General features: G+C 43.9%; 1 protein-coding gene across 1 annotated transcript in view; it reads left to right on the forward strand.

Annotated features, from left to right (window-relative positions):
• The window catches only part of MAD1L1 (mitotic arrest deficient 1 like 1), a 456,297-nt gene that overhangs the window by 259,695 nt on the left and 178,851 nt on the right, over window positions 1-17,751 (forward strand). Inside the window, exon 16 of the mRNA XM_081889171.1 lies at window positions 15,991-16,198. Coding sequence (XP_081745297.1) covers window positions 15,991-16,198 — 208 coding nt within the window. The remainder of the gene's footprint in view (window positions 1-15,990; window positions 16,199-17,751) is intronic.

The raw sequence follows: 17,751 nt of genomic DNA on the forward strand, positions 1-17,751 counted from the left end.
GTATATCTATCACAATGTTACTAAAATAATGGAGAAATAATAATAATAATAATAATAATAATAATACCCCACCCATCTGGCTGGGTTTCCCCAGCCACTCTGGGCGGCTTCCAGCAAAAGATTAAAAATACATTAAAATTTCTTCTCATATCTCCCACTGTGACTTCTGACGATCCTTCCATAACACTACCTTTGCAGTGTGAGAACTGCTGCAATCAGGCCCCTTCCCAAAGGGCCAACGGGCTTGCTGTATCTGTCTATCTTATCTGTCTGATCCTTCCTTCTCTCTCTGTCTCTGTCTCTCTCCCCCCCTTTCCCCAATATTCCTGACAGAAACTGACTGCAATGATAAATTCATAACACCCTGCTGGAGTGGCATTTCATCTGCCATCTAACTTTGTTTGCCTATGCACCGTTTAAACCTTGGTAAGAAAAAAATAAAGCATCTAACAGTACTGAAAGTACGTGTCAGTTCAGACTTACAAAGCTTCTTGAAATCTCATGGCTGATTGGTTTCAAATTAGGATTGATGGCACATCTTAAGTGGGAGAGATACTTGGGGTGAGTAATGCTTTCTTTTCACATTCCTTTCACCATAAGTAAGTTGGAACTTGAGGTGTGAACCATGGATTTAAGAGATAAAATGTGTGCCAACCTTAGTGAATGAGAGATGTCAAAAGAGACACAATTTCAAACAGGTTTTGTACTTCATAGATCATTGCATTACTTGGTTGATTGGAACTTTGCAGTGATGATCAACCAGAAATAGTTTCATACAAACACAAAACTTAGGAAGAATTCCTAGGAAATCTAAAAGGTTCCTATTGTTCAGACACTGTGACAGATTCAATTTTTTCCTCATGGATCAATGCTCTGATAGAGAATAGAAGACCACAGCCTTTGATGCTTCGGTAGCTTTTTGAATTCTAAGATCCAGAGATCTATGTGCTTAAAGAAGGGTTTGTCTCTTAGTTCTGTGCAGCAGTGTAGCAGAAAAGTGGTCCTGAAATTAGCAGCTGAAGCAAATGCATTTGAGAATGGTAAGTAAAAGTTGTACTTTTGTATCCTACAAGGTTTTTGTGGTGGTGATGAAGCCTCTGTCAGTGATTGACTGAGTTGCCGTAGTGTTAGAGAGACAAGGGGAAAGATGAGATTGTGTCTGGCTGCAGCTGGTAAAGCTGTTTTCATCCTAGAGAGGATGCTTGTGACTATGCTGACTGGGGATGGTAGAAGATAGGTAGTCTGAAATGTCCAAAGAGCTCCAGGTTGGGGAAGGTTGTCCTAGGTCTTCAACTGCTGGGTGAGGACCCACCACTGTATTATGGCCTGATCTAAGATGGGTTGCCATATCAGCACTACCACTGCAAAAATAAATGGTTAAAAAAAGAAAAAGACTCCAAACCCATCTGATTTTTTTATTTAATATAATATTTGTATTCTACTTTTCCAACAGATGTTGAGCTCAAAGCGACTCACAATAATCTCAGTAGCATCAGGAGGGAGGAACCATTTTAAACACTATAATATCAAACACAGCAACATATAAATAATGCAAACAAGAAGTTCATCAAAACAATTAATACAATTCAGTAAAATCATAATAATTCAAAATATCAGAAAGAGCTGCTGAGCACCAGCCATGGGAGAGATGGCATCTTCTGTCTGGGAAGGGGCTTCCTCTTTGCTCAGTGTACCAGGCACTAAGATCCTTCAATGTTTCTAAACTTTTCACCCTGCTGCCCTCGTGCTTGAACTGGGTGCAAGGCTAGGCTCATTCCATCTCAAGCTTCACAGTTTCTGTGGAAAATGGTTGGTGGAGGTAAAGTCTGAGGTCCTGAAGAAGCAGCTCTGGATCAGAGTTTTGGCCTGCATGACACTTTTATCCAGAGAATTGCTGAGATTAAACAGTGTATTTCAAGATGCCAGGTATTTTATAAAGAGCTCATTTCCATACATTGTGAGGTGGGGCATTGCAATTAGAGGTTTGAACAGTACTACCCAGCTCCTGTTTGCTGTCCTCTCAAAAATGGTTTCTGCCAGCTGCCTCACATCCATCTCAGTTGAATAAGATGGTTGAGGTGCTTCTTCCTGGGGCCCATGACTTTGTTGTGGGTCCTGGCCTTGCAGATGGCTTTGGCAGTTGCCGAGTCCAGGAGTTAAGGCTGGGTTCTGCATCTGAAAACTACCATCCAAGGAAATGAAAAAAGAAGCCTAGGAGAGATGAAAGTAAAGACAGAAAAGTCATTGAGCTACTGCAGCGGAGAGACCCTAGCCTTATTGATTAGGTCATTGTATGGGCCCAGATGACAAGTGTAGGGCAACTGTGTGGTATGTAGTCAACATTGAAGCATTTTCATTGGTACCCACTTCACCATGACATTACCATTAGACCTTTGTTATGGTGCATACATTTCTCAGAAGCTTAGCAGAACAAGATTTAGTCATCTCTAAAGATTTAGTCATCTCTAAAGATTTAGTTTTTGTTATGGCTCTAACCCCTTTCTCTTTCTCTACACTCTTTTTATTATTTGTTGCTACATGAAGCTGTATAAGCACCTCTTAGAATGGACCATTTCATTCCCATGCTATAAGATGTTCCAGGGCTCCAGTGGGGGGGGGGGGATATAACGAGGCTGTATTACTGGATCTTACTTTTCCTGAGCTGTACGTAATGAGCAAGGGAGGAGTATTGATTTAGCCTCGTTGCCATGTCGCCTATAAATATGCATGAGGATTTGGGGCTGTTTAACTGTGCTTTTTAATTCTCCTTGCATTGCTGACTCTTTCAGTTGAAGGCTCTTTGCACGCATAGCGAGCTGCTGGGTGACAGCCCTATTCTCACAGTTTGGGACCTTTCCAGTGTGTGTTAATCCCAAGCCTGCAGAAAACTTCAGTACGTAAAAAATAAAAGGGTGAAGAATCTCTCTCCAGTATAGAAATTGGAAAAAAATGTGGTGGGAAAAGTAGAACTTTATAGGCCACAGAAAGGTCTGAGAGCACAAGATATTTTCCCAATATTAGAGTTAAATGAGTCACAGCCTATACACAATTCCAGAATGGGAGATTGTCTGGGGTGCCCATGTAAGATGCCCCGAGATTTCCAAAGCAAGACCCAACTATACACTTAGTAAATCAAGTCACAAAAAGACAGAAATCACTTGTCCAAACAATTTCTCCCATCATACCTTAAAATCATTGCCAAACTTGGCTGTAATGTAGCTTCACCTGATCATAGTTTTTGAAATTATTGGTTTCATATCTGTGATGGGGGTGGAGGGTGGCATTCACATGGAAGGATGATTGGCAAAGTGTGGTTATTATGCTTTCTTTTTCCACCTCCTCTGCTCATGACAGGAGAGGAGTGGGAGGTGATAATCCCCTGGCAGCTCATCATTTAACACCTGTCCAGATGCTGATAACTGTTTCATTACAAGGGGATTATCTCAGGGGAATAAAAGTTTACAATGGAATGTGAGTCCACTCTAAATCCCTGTATAATGGAAAAACATGCCCTTTGGTGACCACATTTCCCAGCCCCGGAGCCTCCAAGCTATTCACTGTTTTGCACTTGCAACAATGGTGCTGTAAGCATTAATTTTTTTTTTTAATGCACTTACTGGTGCCTGGAGTCCTGCTCCCTATAGAAGTGAAGAGAGGGGGAAAGGTTGTGAGTAATAAGTGCAATACTGTAGATGGAACACAGATACTGACTTTTATTTAGTGAATTCACCGGGAACTTGAAAAGAACGTCCAAAAATCCTGGTCACTGTTTTCCCAAAGCTAAGATACTAGTGCTGATGTAACGAAAAGGCTAAAATTATAAGACAGTTACCTTCCAAAAAACTATCACTCGTAGATTAATCTCACTATCATGAATCTTCCCTCTAAACTAAGAACCACTGGGTTCAGTGGGTCTTGCAGCAGAGTACATGTGCACAAGACTAAGATCCAAATTGGACAGGCAGGAATGTGTATAAAACTGAAATGAAAGCTAATCGTCTCCCATGTAGATGTGATGTGTTCTGTATAACTAGGGCAGTATGTACTTGGTGCTAAACCTCCATCCATCCATCCAATACAGGAATTCCAAATTCTGTTCTAGGGAAAGATTAATTCTGTGACCTGTATAAACTATGCAACCATCTGTCACAACACACATCAGGCTCTGCTTACAGACTTTCCCCCTGAGCATCTGGTTGTGTACTGTGAGAATAGGATGCTGGACTAGATCAGTCTTTGCTCTCATCCAGCAGATACTTTCTTATCTTAGTTGTGTTCTGCACTGACAGAAGTGGTTGTCAGAGCCACTTACGTTCTGGATTAATGAGGTTGCAATTGCTGTGGTTAGGCTGCAGTTCTTTACACACCTGGGAGTTAGTTCCCCTGAACTAAATAGGACTTACTTCTTACTTCTTGGCTTTAACAAATCATAGACAGAGTCAAGGGACCAACACAGAATTTCACAGTGACTCTCAGAACAGTTACCAATACCACATCATGAGAATACAGAAATAACTTTCTGTATTATTTTATGCGCTGCTGGGGGGGGGTGATTGAGCACCATATACCATCAGACTGCCTCCCCCAAACCCCCAAGAGGTACCTGGGGATAAATCAGACAGTGAGCTGGCCCTGTCACCAAGGATGCAGAGACAAATGCATCAGAGTTGGAAAACCCAACCTACTTGGAGGAGTGCCTGCTTTCTTGCCTAGTCCTGTGACTCGGGACACAAACACTTTTTCAAAAGGTGAGCTTGGGGAGTGTGTCAATTCTTAGAACAACATTTTAGCTTATGCCTAGCCATGAACTTAGATTGCTGCAATACCTCTTGACCTGAATGCTTTGAAAACTGACTTGTGTACTGTGTACATTAAAGCCTTTCACAAAAACTGAACTGAGAATCTGACTGCAGGACCTGGTGTGTGTGTGTGTGTGTGTGTGTGTGTGTAAGAAAAAGAGAGAGAGAGAGAGAAGAGGAGAGAGAGATTTCTTAGGTTTTGCATAGGTCAGCTCAGTGAAGAATTATGTTATGGTTCTGCTTAATCTGAAAATAATAGCATCTGGATCAACAGAAACACTTGATACTACCTCCTGTGGGGTCTCTTATTACTAGATTGTGTTCTTTTAAGACAAATTTTGATCTGACTGATCATTCCTCTAACATTACTAGTAATAATAACACATTTCCCCTTTCCCCTTCTAAAGGCAATATTTTCTTTTTTAAAAAAACCAAACACAACACTATGACTATTAGGTGTCCTAAGCAGTAAAGCTCATTACACTGAAGTTTCTCTTTCCTTTAAGAGATGTATCATTTAGAAAGAGGAGGCCTCTCTACCCCATACTGCACTATAATTCTTCCCTTCATGTTTGAATAATAAGGATTCCAGGCTAGCTTGGAGGATTTGTGCTACTTTTCTCTCCTGGGATATCCCCTTTAAAATCCCTTCTGAATTAATTCCAGAAATGAGCTTTATAGGAAAACGCAGAATTAAGTCCAACATGAAAGAAAGAATTATGCTGCACAGCTGGGAGTTGGCTTGAGTGGTTAAGTTTCTCTTTTGGAGTCAACATGGGCAGGCAGGGCTCAAGCGGGGGGGGGGGGGAATCATTTAGAAAGGTACTGACTGGGATCCAAAGAACTGAGAGCAGGACCAGTGGGACTTTTTTGCCCTCTGTTTTTGTTCAGCAGGCAGGATCATCACAAGGCATTTTGCTTCTTGAGGCAGAACAGTAAATTCTCTTTCCCGTTCCCAGCGAAGGTGCATAGCACACAAGTACGGCCAAGTTATTGGGGCATGTGAGGCAGAAAATCTCCCTGGAAATGAAAATGGAGTAATCAAATAACTAGCAATCTGCTGTGATTACACTCTGCCTAATGATAGGACTGGTTCTGGCAGCAGGCTCCCTGTATGATGCAAATGCCTGCTTATTTCTTTTACCTTTATCCAATGCTTCCTTCAGTGTACAGAAGTAGCTGACAGTTCTCTGGATCCTGGACGTTGTGTTTTGCTGGTGTTCCTGTAAGAATAAAATAATACTCCCTTTTGGCTCAGTCTGAAGGCCCATCTGTATTGCTGTATTGTTTTTAATATTCAGTTGGAAGCCACCCAGAGTGGCTGGGGAAACCCAGCCAGATGGATGGGGTATAAATAATAAATTATTATTATTATTATTATTATTATTATTATTATTATTATTATTATTATTATTTATTTGTTATCTGCTTTGACATTTGGCTTCAGACTGCAGTCAACTAGGTACTCATAGGAAGCTCACAAACAACCCATGGCCTCCAACTGTCTGTTGCCCTTGAGTACTGGTATTCAGTGTCTCTGAACCTGGGCGATCTGTCATGGTGACTAACTATTAGCCAACTTCCCCTTCTACATGAACTTGTCTACTCCCCTTTTAAATGATTGGCCATTGCTATATATCCTTTGGCAGTGAATTTCCATTAAAAAAGGTGTTGCGTGAAATACTGTATTTTACCTGAATCTCCGGCCAGTCAGTTGCATTGGATGACCAGGAGTTCTAGAATCCTGTGAGACAGACATCTTCTGCCCCCTGCTTCTGCCTGTGTGCTGGCTGTACTGTTTACTTGTCAGTCATTTATGTGCACATGTCATTTGGGTGGAGAGCTTTGCTTGTTCCCCTGAGTGTGGTCATATGCCATAACAGAGAGTTGGGTGGTTGGTGAGCATGTTTGCCTTTTGTACCAAGGGCAAGATTGGGATGCTGTTCCGATAAGAACAGATTAGGCTTTTCCTCTAATCAATTGAACAAGCCTGAGCAAAGCAGCAGAATGAAGGAGCTGCTGCTGCAGCAAAGCTCAGTTTTTAGGGAGAGGATTACTCTTCGTTTGCAGTTGCCATGCGATGACTGAAGGGATGAGTTCATCCAACTCCTTAACATTTGAGGAGTAAGCCAAAGCAATCACAAAGGGAGAGCAAATCTATACAAACACGGGACCGACTGTTTAGTGCTTTCCCCACCCAGCCAGGCTCACTTGAATCAGCACAGCATGCAAGGATTTGATGCTCTGCAAGGAAAAAGCTGCTGAGGGACCAGTGGCTGGGAATGGAAATCATGTATCTGTTCCATAGTGGTGGAAATTTTTGCAGGGATCATAGTTAAGGTGGGAAGAGTTAACCTCCTTCCTGTGCCCTGCAGTGGCAATGAATGTAGCACCCCTGCATCTTATTAAAAAGCAAATTAAATCTCCCCCCCCCCCCCGCAATGGTTCTAACTGTGTGATTAAAGTAACATCTAGTTTGACTCTAAACATTAATGGAAAGGTAACTGTTCCCAACCTTCCTTGAAAAATGGCTTCAAAGATTATTTGGATATTGGTCACAATCCAGTTAAGGTTGAATAAGCCATTGATTTCAACGGAAAAACTTGAAGCATAAGCACATTTTTTTGAAAACCCTCTGGTTTTGATTGACCTTCTAAATCCCAGTGACTTTGAGTGAATTACAATACATTTTAAACACGACAAATCCAACTTGAAATGTAGATAACTAAGTATAGTTTTAACCCCACCCCACCCCCACCGGTCTTTACTCCAAGGAGCTTACAAATACATTTTGGCAACAAAAGAAAAGGAGAGAAATATGAAGAAATACTCTCCAGTTGCATGACCTTTGTTTCAGTTGCAAGGAAGGATAAAGGCAAAGCCTTGACCAGTAGGGTAGTCATGAGGGTCAACAAGGGGAAATGGCAGGTTTTATTTTTCTTACTTCTTTAAGTACTGACATGCCTTTCCTGCTAGAGCACCGAATCAGGTTAGTGGTAGATTTAAAACAAACTCAAGAGCTCTCAAGGAAAAGTTAATTCACAAAACTTGCTTGTGTCAGCCACACCTGATAGGAGTGACTCAAGCAATTTGTTAGATCAGGCTGACTTGTGCCATTTCTTGCCCATGCCTGCCATGTCTGAAGTACCAGGTCAACCTTATTCCTTAGAGGTGGCTTCAAGGAATTCCATTGGTTTCTGCCTCTTGCTATTTCTGCCTTTTGCTATTCCCCACTATCATTGCATTCAAAACTACAAAAATGCTCAATAAAACACTGAATGAAACAAGTTCTGTGACCCTGATGCTCATCCCGCCACTCTTAACTAGTGGGGAGAAGCAGCTCCAGCTCCAGAGTGTCTGCATAATGTGGTGTTGCAAAACAAACAAACAAACAAACAAACAAACAAACAAACAAACCTCTCCTTGATACGATTTCCGAATTGTCAAAACCTTATCTTTTGCCATTCTTCCTGTAAGATGGTTGTAGATCTTCTATTACGGCATTTCTCTCTTTCTCTCCAAAACAGTGCTCCAGTCATGTCTGTATTTCACAGCTGCCTGGAGATGATGAGATAGATTTTTCATTGAGTCAGAAGCTATTTTGCTTCAGATAGACACCACCTACTCTGGTTCACTTCCAGAAGGAGGCAGTGTCAACAAGAGATAGTTCTGAAACAGTTATTTAGGACTTACACCTACATTTTATTAGAACTTATGTATGGCACTAACAACATTTTGCAAGTCTTTCTCCTGTGCCCTCCTTTTCACTTGATGCAAATATGTTGGACATGTACTGCATTGGGTTAGGATTATTAGCAATTTCCCCACGTGACCATCTGCTGCTATTTGAAACAGTATAAAATTCCATCACAGAAATTGCCTCATTTCCTTTGCCTTATCCAGTTGCCTCATCAGGTGTTGAATTGGGTATGGGAGCAGCAACAAGGGAGCAGCAACAAGAATCCCTAGTGGAATTCTCATTAAAAATACCAAAGCTTTTCACTAACATGGAGGAGAAGTTAGCTGCTCTTGTGCCATGTGATTCCCAGGATTGAATTGTTCCCAGGATTGAATTGCTGATTGAATTGTTGCACAGGAGGCCTTAAGTGTGATTTGGTCATATGGGTTTTAGGAGCACAAATTAAGGTTGGACTGCTGCTCAGCTATCCTGCTTGTCAGTTTCCCATAGGCATCTGGTTGGCTGCTGTAAGAACCAGATGCTGGATCTGGCAGTCAGGCACCTATGGACCCAGGTGAAAAAATCAGTCATGATTTGATTTGTATTTGAACTTTGCATTTATAATTGACCTGATGCCTGAGTAGGAACAGCACAACTTACTTACTGCTGGACCAAGGATGAACAGCTTTGGAAAATCCCAATTTGATGTGACAGAATCCATCTTGGACTTTTTGAACCATTGCTTGAAAAGGGTCTGTCTGGACCTGTCTTGTTGACCTTGTAGATCTTTGTCAGCAAAGTAATAAGGCAGTTTAAATATTTTTTCGTCCCTATGATACAACCTGTGCTTTCTCTTTGTTGTTGAACTGCTTTGTTAGGTAAGAACTTGGTATTTTGTGCTTTTCCTTTATGAAAGACACTCCTTGGTTTCATTCTTACTTGAAGAGGTCTGCAGAAGACCTGCTTACTTGAAGAGAAGGCAGAATTCAGGCTGTAAAAGACATATCCTGTCTCTGTGTGTGTTTGTGTCACCATAAAGCAGTTGCACTGAGGAAGGTACTGGATCTGTTCTGTTCCTCTTGGTTCAGCAGCTAGTGCAAAAGGACTCCAAGCTTCTGTTGTCCTTTTTTCTGCAGGCCCTTTGTCGAAGGCTTTCTGGCTCCTCCACAGTCAGTTGTATACAGTGGAAGGCATCCTCAGGCTGTGAGCTTTCAGATGATAGAAATACATTAGTGATCTTTCCCGGAAATTTAAAATGATATGGATTCTGTTACAGCCCTAAAGTATTGGCTCGGAATCGCAATGTGTTTTCCAGCAGGCGTCTGTCTTTAAATGGAGTGTAATCTATCCCAAACAATGACTTGAGTGTGGAGAACCATGTAAGAGTAGGGTGAGCTCCCATCGCCGCCTAACCTGGGATGCCTGCACGTCCATGTTCTTGCAAGGTCTGTGCCTTAAAAAGAGGGGGATGTAATGGGATAAGAGAGAGAGAAAGAGAGATGGAAACTGGAAAACTATCTAGGCTCAGTCATGGGGATGGAGAACCTTTTTCAGCCTGAGGGTCGTATTCCTTTCTACGGGCCATGTGGCAGTGGCAGGTGATGCCAGAGGCAAAAGCAAGTGGAGCAATGCATGTAAATTTAACCTTTTTAGAGCTGTCTAATTTCTCTACACATTCACACCCCTCTTTATCCTCCACCCATGGAAGGAAGAGGCATTGTTAGAGTTCAAGGGCACATTCCCACCAGGCAAAAACTCAAGGAGGGTGTGAAGCAAGACCAGCGAGGGATGTGACTGGGAGAAGGTCCTGATGACCAAACAAAGGAACTTCGAGGGCTGCATGTAGTCCTTGGGTCAGAGGTACCCTCACCCCTGCTCTAGCAGGCAGTGACAGGAAAGGTATAAACCAGTCTTCCCCAGTATGGTGGAGCTGATGGGACTCCAAAACATCTGTAAGGCATCTGGTTGGCAAAGGCTGGCACCTATAATTTCTGTTTGTTGGTGCCTCCCTTATTTCACCAGCAGGATCAAGGTGGTACCTCAAGTACCTCAAGTTGGGCCATTGTGGGGCAGAGCATTTAGTTCAAGTATGTGTTATGTTGCAGTGGTGGCATCAAATCAGAAGATCTTGGGTCTTAGCACCCCAAATGTGTGGGCCGACTGGACTGTGTTCTTGGGCTGCTTGTCTGAAGGGAGGATGTGGATGTTCCACAGCCATCTCCCAAAACTCTACAAGCTTTTGAAAAGCTTAACATTCTGTAACATTCACGTTTTCTATTTCGTTTTCATTTTCGGCATGTTATCAGTGTGAGCAGGGAAGCTTTCACTGCGCTAGATCCAGGTAGAGTCAGGGGCAGAAGTAAATCCCAATATACCTGATACGATTGTTACCGTAAAATGTAATGCATAACCTGTAGTCCTTGAAATCAGCAACTTGTTTGAGAGGGTGAAACATTTTGGCTTCCTGCACTTCTCAGATTCCTAAAGATAGATGCCTTGCAATCTAACACAGTTTCCAAAGTTTGCAGAAGTGGCAGAACAAATAGATGTCATGGCCATTTATGACTTGGTCCTGATCCGCAGTATCTTACCACTTCGGTGAGGGGATGGGGGCAGGCAGGCACATGCATTGTTATTGGCGGCCCCTGAATGCTGTCATGGCATACATGCCGACAAAATGGTCTCGCACAAACACAGGACACTTTCAGCCTATCTCTACTAATCCTCCTTTGTATGCTCCCCCTCTCTGCCTTATGACAGTTCCAGGGCACTGACTGCTTGAGCGAGGTTTTAAGTCTTGCATTGTGCTGGTGATTTTTAATACCTTCCGGGGACCCAGCCTCCAATGGCATTTTACATAGCTGTGCTCTGTTGTTTAAATGAGGTGTCTGAGCGGCTGGATACGTGTCACTAGAGGGCACTAAAACAGCTGTGAGATATTTAACCTATAAGCTTCTATGGTGTTTGCTGCCACCTCTGAGAAAGGAAGGAGTGAAAAATGGTCTTTTATATTTCCAGCTTTGCTTTTGAAATGGATCAACTGTGAAATCATAAGCTATAGTACAGATTCTACATAAGGGTTTATTGCTGGCCAGGGAAGCGTTGGGCTGCTGCTCTGACCATGCATTTTGCTCTTTGGAAAAAGAAAACAAAGTAAAACTAGCTACTTTGTTTTCAGTTTATTGAGCAAGCCGAGTGTACAAACAGCTGCCCAGTTAGCGATGTAAGACTTCACCCTTTTTGGTTTCTTACTTTTAAAACAAAAACTTGGAGGTTTGCATGACTTTTCTCACAGAGGCTCAAAGCGAATCACAAAGTGGCAAGGGACTTTTTTGCCCTGGGGGCTGCATTTTCTCACTAGCAGCTTTCCGTGGGTGGGCTGGCTGGCCCAGAGGCAAAAGTGGGTACAGCAATGAGCATTACTCCTACTTGGGACAGTAGGTACGGTTCCACTCAAAAAGTCAGATTTCCACATACAAGGGGCAATAGTAAGAGTTGTTCAACAGTGGAATTTGCTGCCAAGGAGTGGGGTGGAGTCTCCTTTGGAGGTCTTTAAGCAGAGGCTTGACAACCATATGTCAGGAGTGCTCTGATGGTGTTTCCTGCTTGGCAGGGGGTTGGACTCGATGGCCCTTGTGGTCTCTTCCAACTCTATGATTCTATGATTCTATGATTCTAAGTATGGTTGGACAGTGTTCTTGAAGCTACCAGCATGAGTCTGACCAAACTGCAGGAGGCAGTGGAAGACAGGAGTGCCTGGCCTGCTCTGGTCCATGGGGTCATGAAGAGTTCAAATATAGCCATGTTCAAATATATAAAAAGATGTCACATAGAGGAGGGAGAAATGTTGTTTTCTGCTGCTCCAGAGAGGTGGACACAGAGCAATGGATCCAAACTACAAGAAAGAAGATTCCCCCTAAACATTAGGAAGAACTTCCTGACAGTAAGAGCTGTTCGACAGTGGAATTTGCGGCCAAGGAGTGTGGTGGAGTCTCCTTCTTTGGAGGTCTTTAAGCAGAGGCTTGACAACCATATGTCAGGAGTGCTCTGATGGGGTTTCCTGCTTGGCAGCGGGTTGGACTCGATGGCCCTTGTGGTCTCTTCCAACTCTATGATTCTATGATTCTAAGTATGTGGGTCAAAGACCCAGGGTTTTCTTTTGGGGGGGACCCATGCACATTTATGTACACACACAGAGAGAGAGACAGGCTGGGAGCTTCAAGGAGGCATCACCTGGGGCAAAAAAACTGGCTATCTGCCTCTCTCCCCCTCCCCTGTAGCCACAGCACTGCCACATACTCACCTCTGCCCTCTTTCCAGGCAAGTAAGAGGCATTATCCCAGTTCACGGACACATTCCAGCCAAGCCCAAACACTCCAAGGGTGTGGAGCAGGGGTAGGCAACCTAAGGCCTAGGGGCTGGATGCAGCCCAATCACCTTCTCAATCCGACCCGTGGACGGTCCGGGATTCAGCGTGTTTTTACATGAGTAGAATGTGTCCGTGTAATTAAAATGCATCTCTGTGTTATTTGTGGGGCATAGGAATTCGTTCATATATTTTTTTCAAAATATAGTCCGGCCCACCACATGGTCTGGGGGACGGTGGACCGGCCCATGGCTGAAAAAGGTTGCTGACCCCTGGTGTGGAGCAAGGCTGTTAATGAGCAGGGACTGTGACGAGAGGGTGTGGCTTGGGGAAAAGGCATGGGCTCAGGAGAGTCTCAAGGGGTGGATTGTGAGTCAGTGAGAGGCCCGTTCAGCCCCCTCCCCAGGTCCTCCCCTCCCCCGCTTCCAATAAATCAAGCAAATCAAGCTTTTTCGTTTTCATCAAATGGATACTTTGCAGCTCCTCATAGTCTTTTGTTCTCTTTGTTAGCCCAGTGAAGGGCTTTCTTTTTTGCTCTGACTTTGCTGCCAGCTTCATTTTGCTTTCGCTTTGAGTGCCGCTAGAGAGTCAAATTGCCAGTTCCACCTGAGCATCTCGTGCTTTATTGAGAATCACAGGGGCCATGAGAAACTCAGTCACCATTACCAAATGCTCCAAGGCAGTTTCAGCAAATGGATTAAATTTGTCCCCTTTACCCTCCCCAAGGGGCCAGCTCCTGGATGCAGAAAACCACTGGACATCAGTCTCTTGAGTTTTACCGACTGGGTGGATAGAGTCAGGGCCAGTGGCGGCCAAACTTGGTTGTGGGTCCCTGTGTGAAATATATCCCTCCTCTCCCAGTCTAGTTCGATTATACTGTGTATATATAATTCATACACCAGTATCTAATGCATACCTTCTGATCTGAGATGAAACATTATGAAAAGGCGTTTAATTAAATATGAAGTACATAACTTCAGGATGTATATAAATTATACATGTGTCTTTATATGTAATATTAATTGATATGGCAAAGTTTTGTTAGAATATTAATATTTTGATTTTTAACACCAATAAACATCAAACTTTTCCAAAGACCAAATCAAGGGAGTTTTGTGGGTTTGCTGGGCCCCTTATAACCTGTGGGCCCTTGTGCACAGTACATCCTATATGAGCACCACTGAGTAGGAGAGTTTGTTTATTATTTTATGTATTTATTGTGTCTCTATCCCACTTTTTCCTCCAAGGATCTCAAGGTGGCGCACATGGCGCTCTCACTCCTCATTTAATCCCACAACAACAACCTTGTGAGGTAGATTAGGCTGAGAGGCAGTGACCAGCTCATGGTCACCCAGTGAGCTTCATGGCCAAGTGGGGATTTGAACCCTGGTCTGCCAGCTCCTAGTGCAACACTCCAGCCACGACACCACACTGACATGTGGCAGGCAGATGGTCTCATTCCAGCCTCCAAGGCCTGGCATTTGGAATGGCGTTCTGCTGGTTTGTGGAGGCTGAATAGTCAGGACAGTTAGAGAAGCCTCTAGCTGGTGGGCTGAGCTGATCACCTCCTTTCCTTGAACCACTGGAGGCGTGATCCCACCACTCTGTGTGGGTCTTCTTCCTTGCACGCGAGTCTCCTGCTATTCACTTCCTTTCCTTGCTGTTGGCAACTCTCCCACAAGCAAAGAGAACTGTTCACATGGGACCGGTGTGTGCGTGCCGAACACCGCACATGGGGAACAAGTGTGAATCAAACTCTCAGTGCATATGTGCAAAATGTGATCATGTGACATGCCTTTGAGACTTTATATCTAGACTAACAGAATCATTGCTCTTGTTTTCATTTTTCTTTTTAAACAAAGCTCTTTGCCTGCTTTTTCTGGAGACATAAATTTAACTTCACTGTTGTCTCACTTTGAAGGGAAATTAATCAGCTATTCTAGGACCTGGCTCATCTGCTAAACTGTGTGTGTGTGTGTATTTCACCTCTTGGGAAAAGTGCAACATGAAATGCCTTTTAGTAGTTTGCTCAGGAAATGCCGACACAATTCAGTGACAACGGCCATGTTTGAGTTTTGTGATGAAAGGGAACAACAGTACTAAATTAGTCTGGTGCTGTGCCCTGCTGCAGATTGGAAGCTTTGACTTAAAACAACAACAACATATACAACAGACAGATGCAAAAGATCCAGTAATAATGCTTTGATAGAATGAGTAGCCACTCTTGGGCTGACATGGAGTTTGGGATTATCCTATAATAAATCCAACTGTTGTTATCATCTGATAAGTTAAGCAAAAATGGCATTTGCCGGTCACTCTACAATCATAGAATTGTAGAGCTGGAGGGCAACCCCAAAGGCCATCTAGTCCACCCCTTGCAAGGCAGGAGTCACAACTAAAGAATCCCTGACAGATTGCTTCTTCCGGAGAGCCTTTAATCTCACATGTTAAAATAGCAGAATCAAGGCCCAGGTTGCAATCCCATGCACTCTTGCCTGGGAGAAAGTGGCACTCATGTTCAACAGGGCTTGCTTCTGAGTAGACATGCTCAGGGCTGAAATGCACCACAGAAAAGAAGGCGCGCAGGAAAGGGCCAGCTGGATGTTGCAGTGTTGTGTATGTGAGCAAAGTCGGAATGGGGGAGAAAGGACTGGCAAACTCATTAAGGCAGCTTCCTAATGGCAATGGACGCTGTAGTAGCGCACACCGGGAAAGTGGCCTGCAGAATGCATGGTGCCACCAGCAAGCAACCTGGGCACAATTGTGACATGGTCACAAGGGGAGGGGGACACCACCTGCTGTCCCGCATAGTGCTACAGCCCAGCTCCACCAGGAGTGGGGGTGCCCGGTGCCCAAAGGGGGCCAGCGAGTGAGGCGTGGCTGCAAGGCAGAAGCAGAGCAGGGGAGGCTTGGCCAGGAAGGCTTTTTAACTGCATGAATGCACACCATGGAAGTAAGTTCCAGGTGATCAGCTTATTGGAAGGTTCACTTCAACAGATAGGTCAGCCTTTGCTGAATCCTAATTTTGAAATGCTTGTGTGCAATTCTTCCCCTCTGCCCGCACTGCTGTGCTGTGGTTGTGGGTAATCCTCTCTAGTAAGCTGACCCTGTCGGTCCTAATGAGCTCCTTTTCCCATGTTTTGTAGGGGTATCACGATCCCAGTAAAACTAAAGTGCTCCACTTCAGCTTGAACCCAGCCAGCCTGGCGAAGCAGCAGCGTCTTGAGGAGCAAACGCATCTGCGGGAGGAATGCCAACGCTTGAGAGAGCTGGTCAGAGTACTGGAAGCAGGAGACTCTATCCCAGAAAAACTTGAGGGGGCGGCAAGTCTCCAGTCAGCTCAAGAAATTGCAGGTATGCGCTTGCCTGCTCAATTACTCATTCATCATAGTGTTGCTGTGTAGCAAAGGGCAGCATTTCAGAGTGCATTGAGAGCCATTTAATTGTTTATAGTCACAGTCAGTCTAGCGGTTTAGAGTGTTTAGCTTATATAAATGCTCCTGGGTGGAAAGGGAGATTCCCCGAATACACCCTCCTTAAATGATACCTCTGCCTGATAAACAAAGGTCTGCTTGTTGTCTGTTGACCTATACACATGAACCTGTATTTTACATGTGTGTTCATAAGAAGTGTGACTTTGGAGATCTGTAATCTGGAGACAGTTGCACTGCTCACCACGGGGGTTATTGCACAGTAGAGTGAGTTCACCAGGAGTCTCTGGCCATATAACTGAGGAGTCCCTTATGGGGAAAGGGGGTGATATTTCCCAAGAAATGTAAATTGACCCAACCCAATTCCCAGTGGAAGATGCTTGCTGCAGAAAACCTTCAAGGCCAAATCTGAACATAGGCTTGCATTAGATGTGGCAAAGGTTAAGCTTGCACCTATGTTGTCTTCATCCAGATGCTCAATCGTTGCTTCCTCTACAGTGGCACCCCATTCATTGCTCAGAGCAGAGCCAGAATATATATACAGTTTTAAGATGCATACAGAGTTGTAGCTGAACTGAGCTTCTCATTGTGCTCCATTGTGGAGAACAAAATCCAAATAGGATAACACCTTTGTCAGTACCAAACAAAACAACACAAAGTAGTAAGCAGACTTCTGAGCCTTGCAGAATTCTTCCACCAGCTTTGGGGGTTCAGTGTAGGGGAAGACTGACGTGCTGCTGATAGGCCTTGTCAGAGCAGGTGTGTGTGTGTGTGTGTGTGTGTGTGTGTGTGTGTGTGTGTGATGTCTCTAACAAGTTGGGGACAAGGTTTATGCAGTGCTAAGAGGGTTCAGGCATGCAGCAGCAATAAAAGGAACATGGTGGATGGATGTTACTTACAGAGACAACATATATTTCTGTACTGTGCTAACAAGGACCTTGTTTTTGCAAGAACTGCAATCTCTGAGTTCATTTTAGTCGTTGAAAAATGGCCCAACCATCCTTGATACATATCGGGCCGCTTCTCATCCAGGAGGGAGGGATTGTGTAAACAACTGTAGGCTAGTTAATCTCTGGCAGGTGGAATTTGGAGTTCCTTAGATAGATAAGCAAAGTGATTTGTGAATGAACCAAGATAGTTGGCCGCAGCTGGAATGCCCCAGTCCCTGCTCAGAGCAGACAAGGCATATCAGGATAACAACCCTGTGATGAAAGTCTCTGAGTCTTAATTATATGAACAATCCTAAGAGCAGACAAGAAACCTTTTCTTTTAATAGCTTTTTTGGGGTGGGGAGAGAAATCGGTTCCAAAGGTCTCCATCATCAGCATTTGCTTCAGTTGGCCAGTTGGAGGTAGTGGAGTGGTAGCTAGGAGGAAGAGATGATAGACCAATTTATCTAGCTTTACTTAAAAGGCAAATTTATTGTTTTCCTGTGACTCACGGAGGGCCTCCCTCAACCTCAGAGTGATTCCTCCT

The sequence above is a fragment of the Podarcis melisellensis genome (assembly GCF_964234715.1).
Source record: "Podarcis melisellensis genome assembly, chromosome: 14".
NCBI classification, from domain to species: Eukaryota; Metazoa; Chordata; class Lepidosauria; order Squamata; family Lacertidae; genus Podarcis; species Podarcis melisellensis.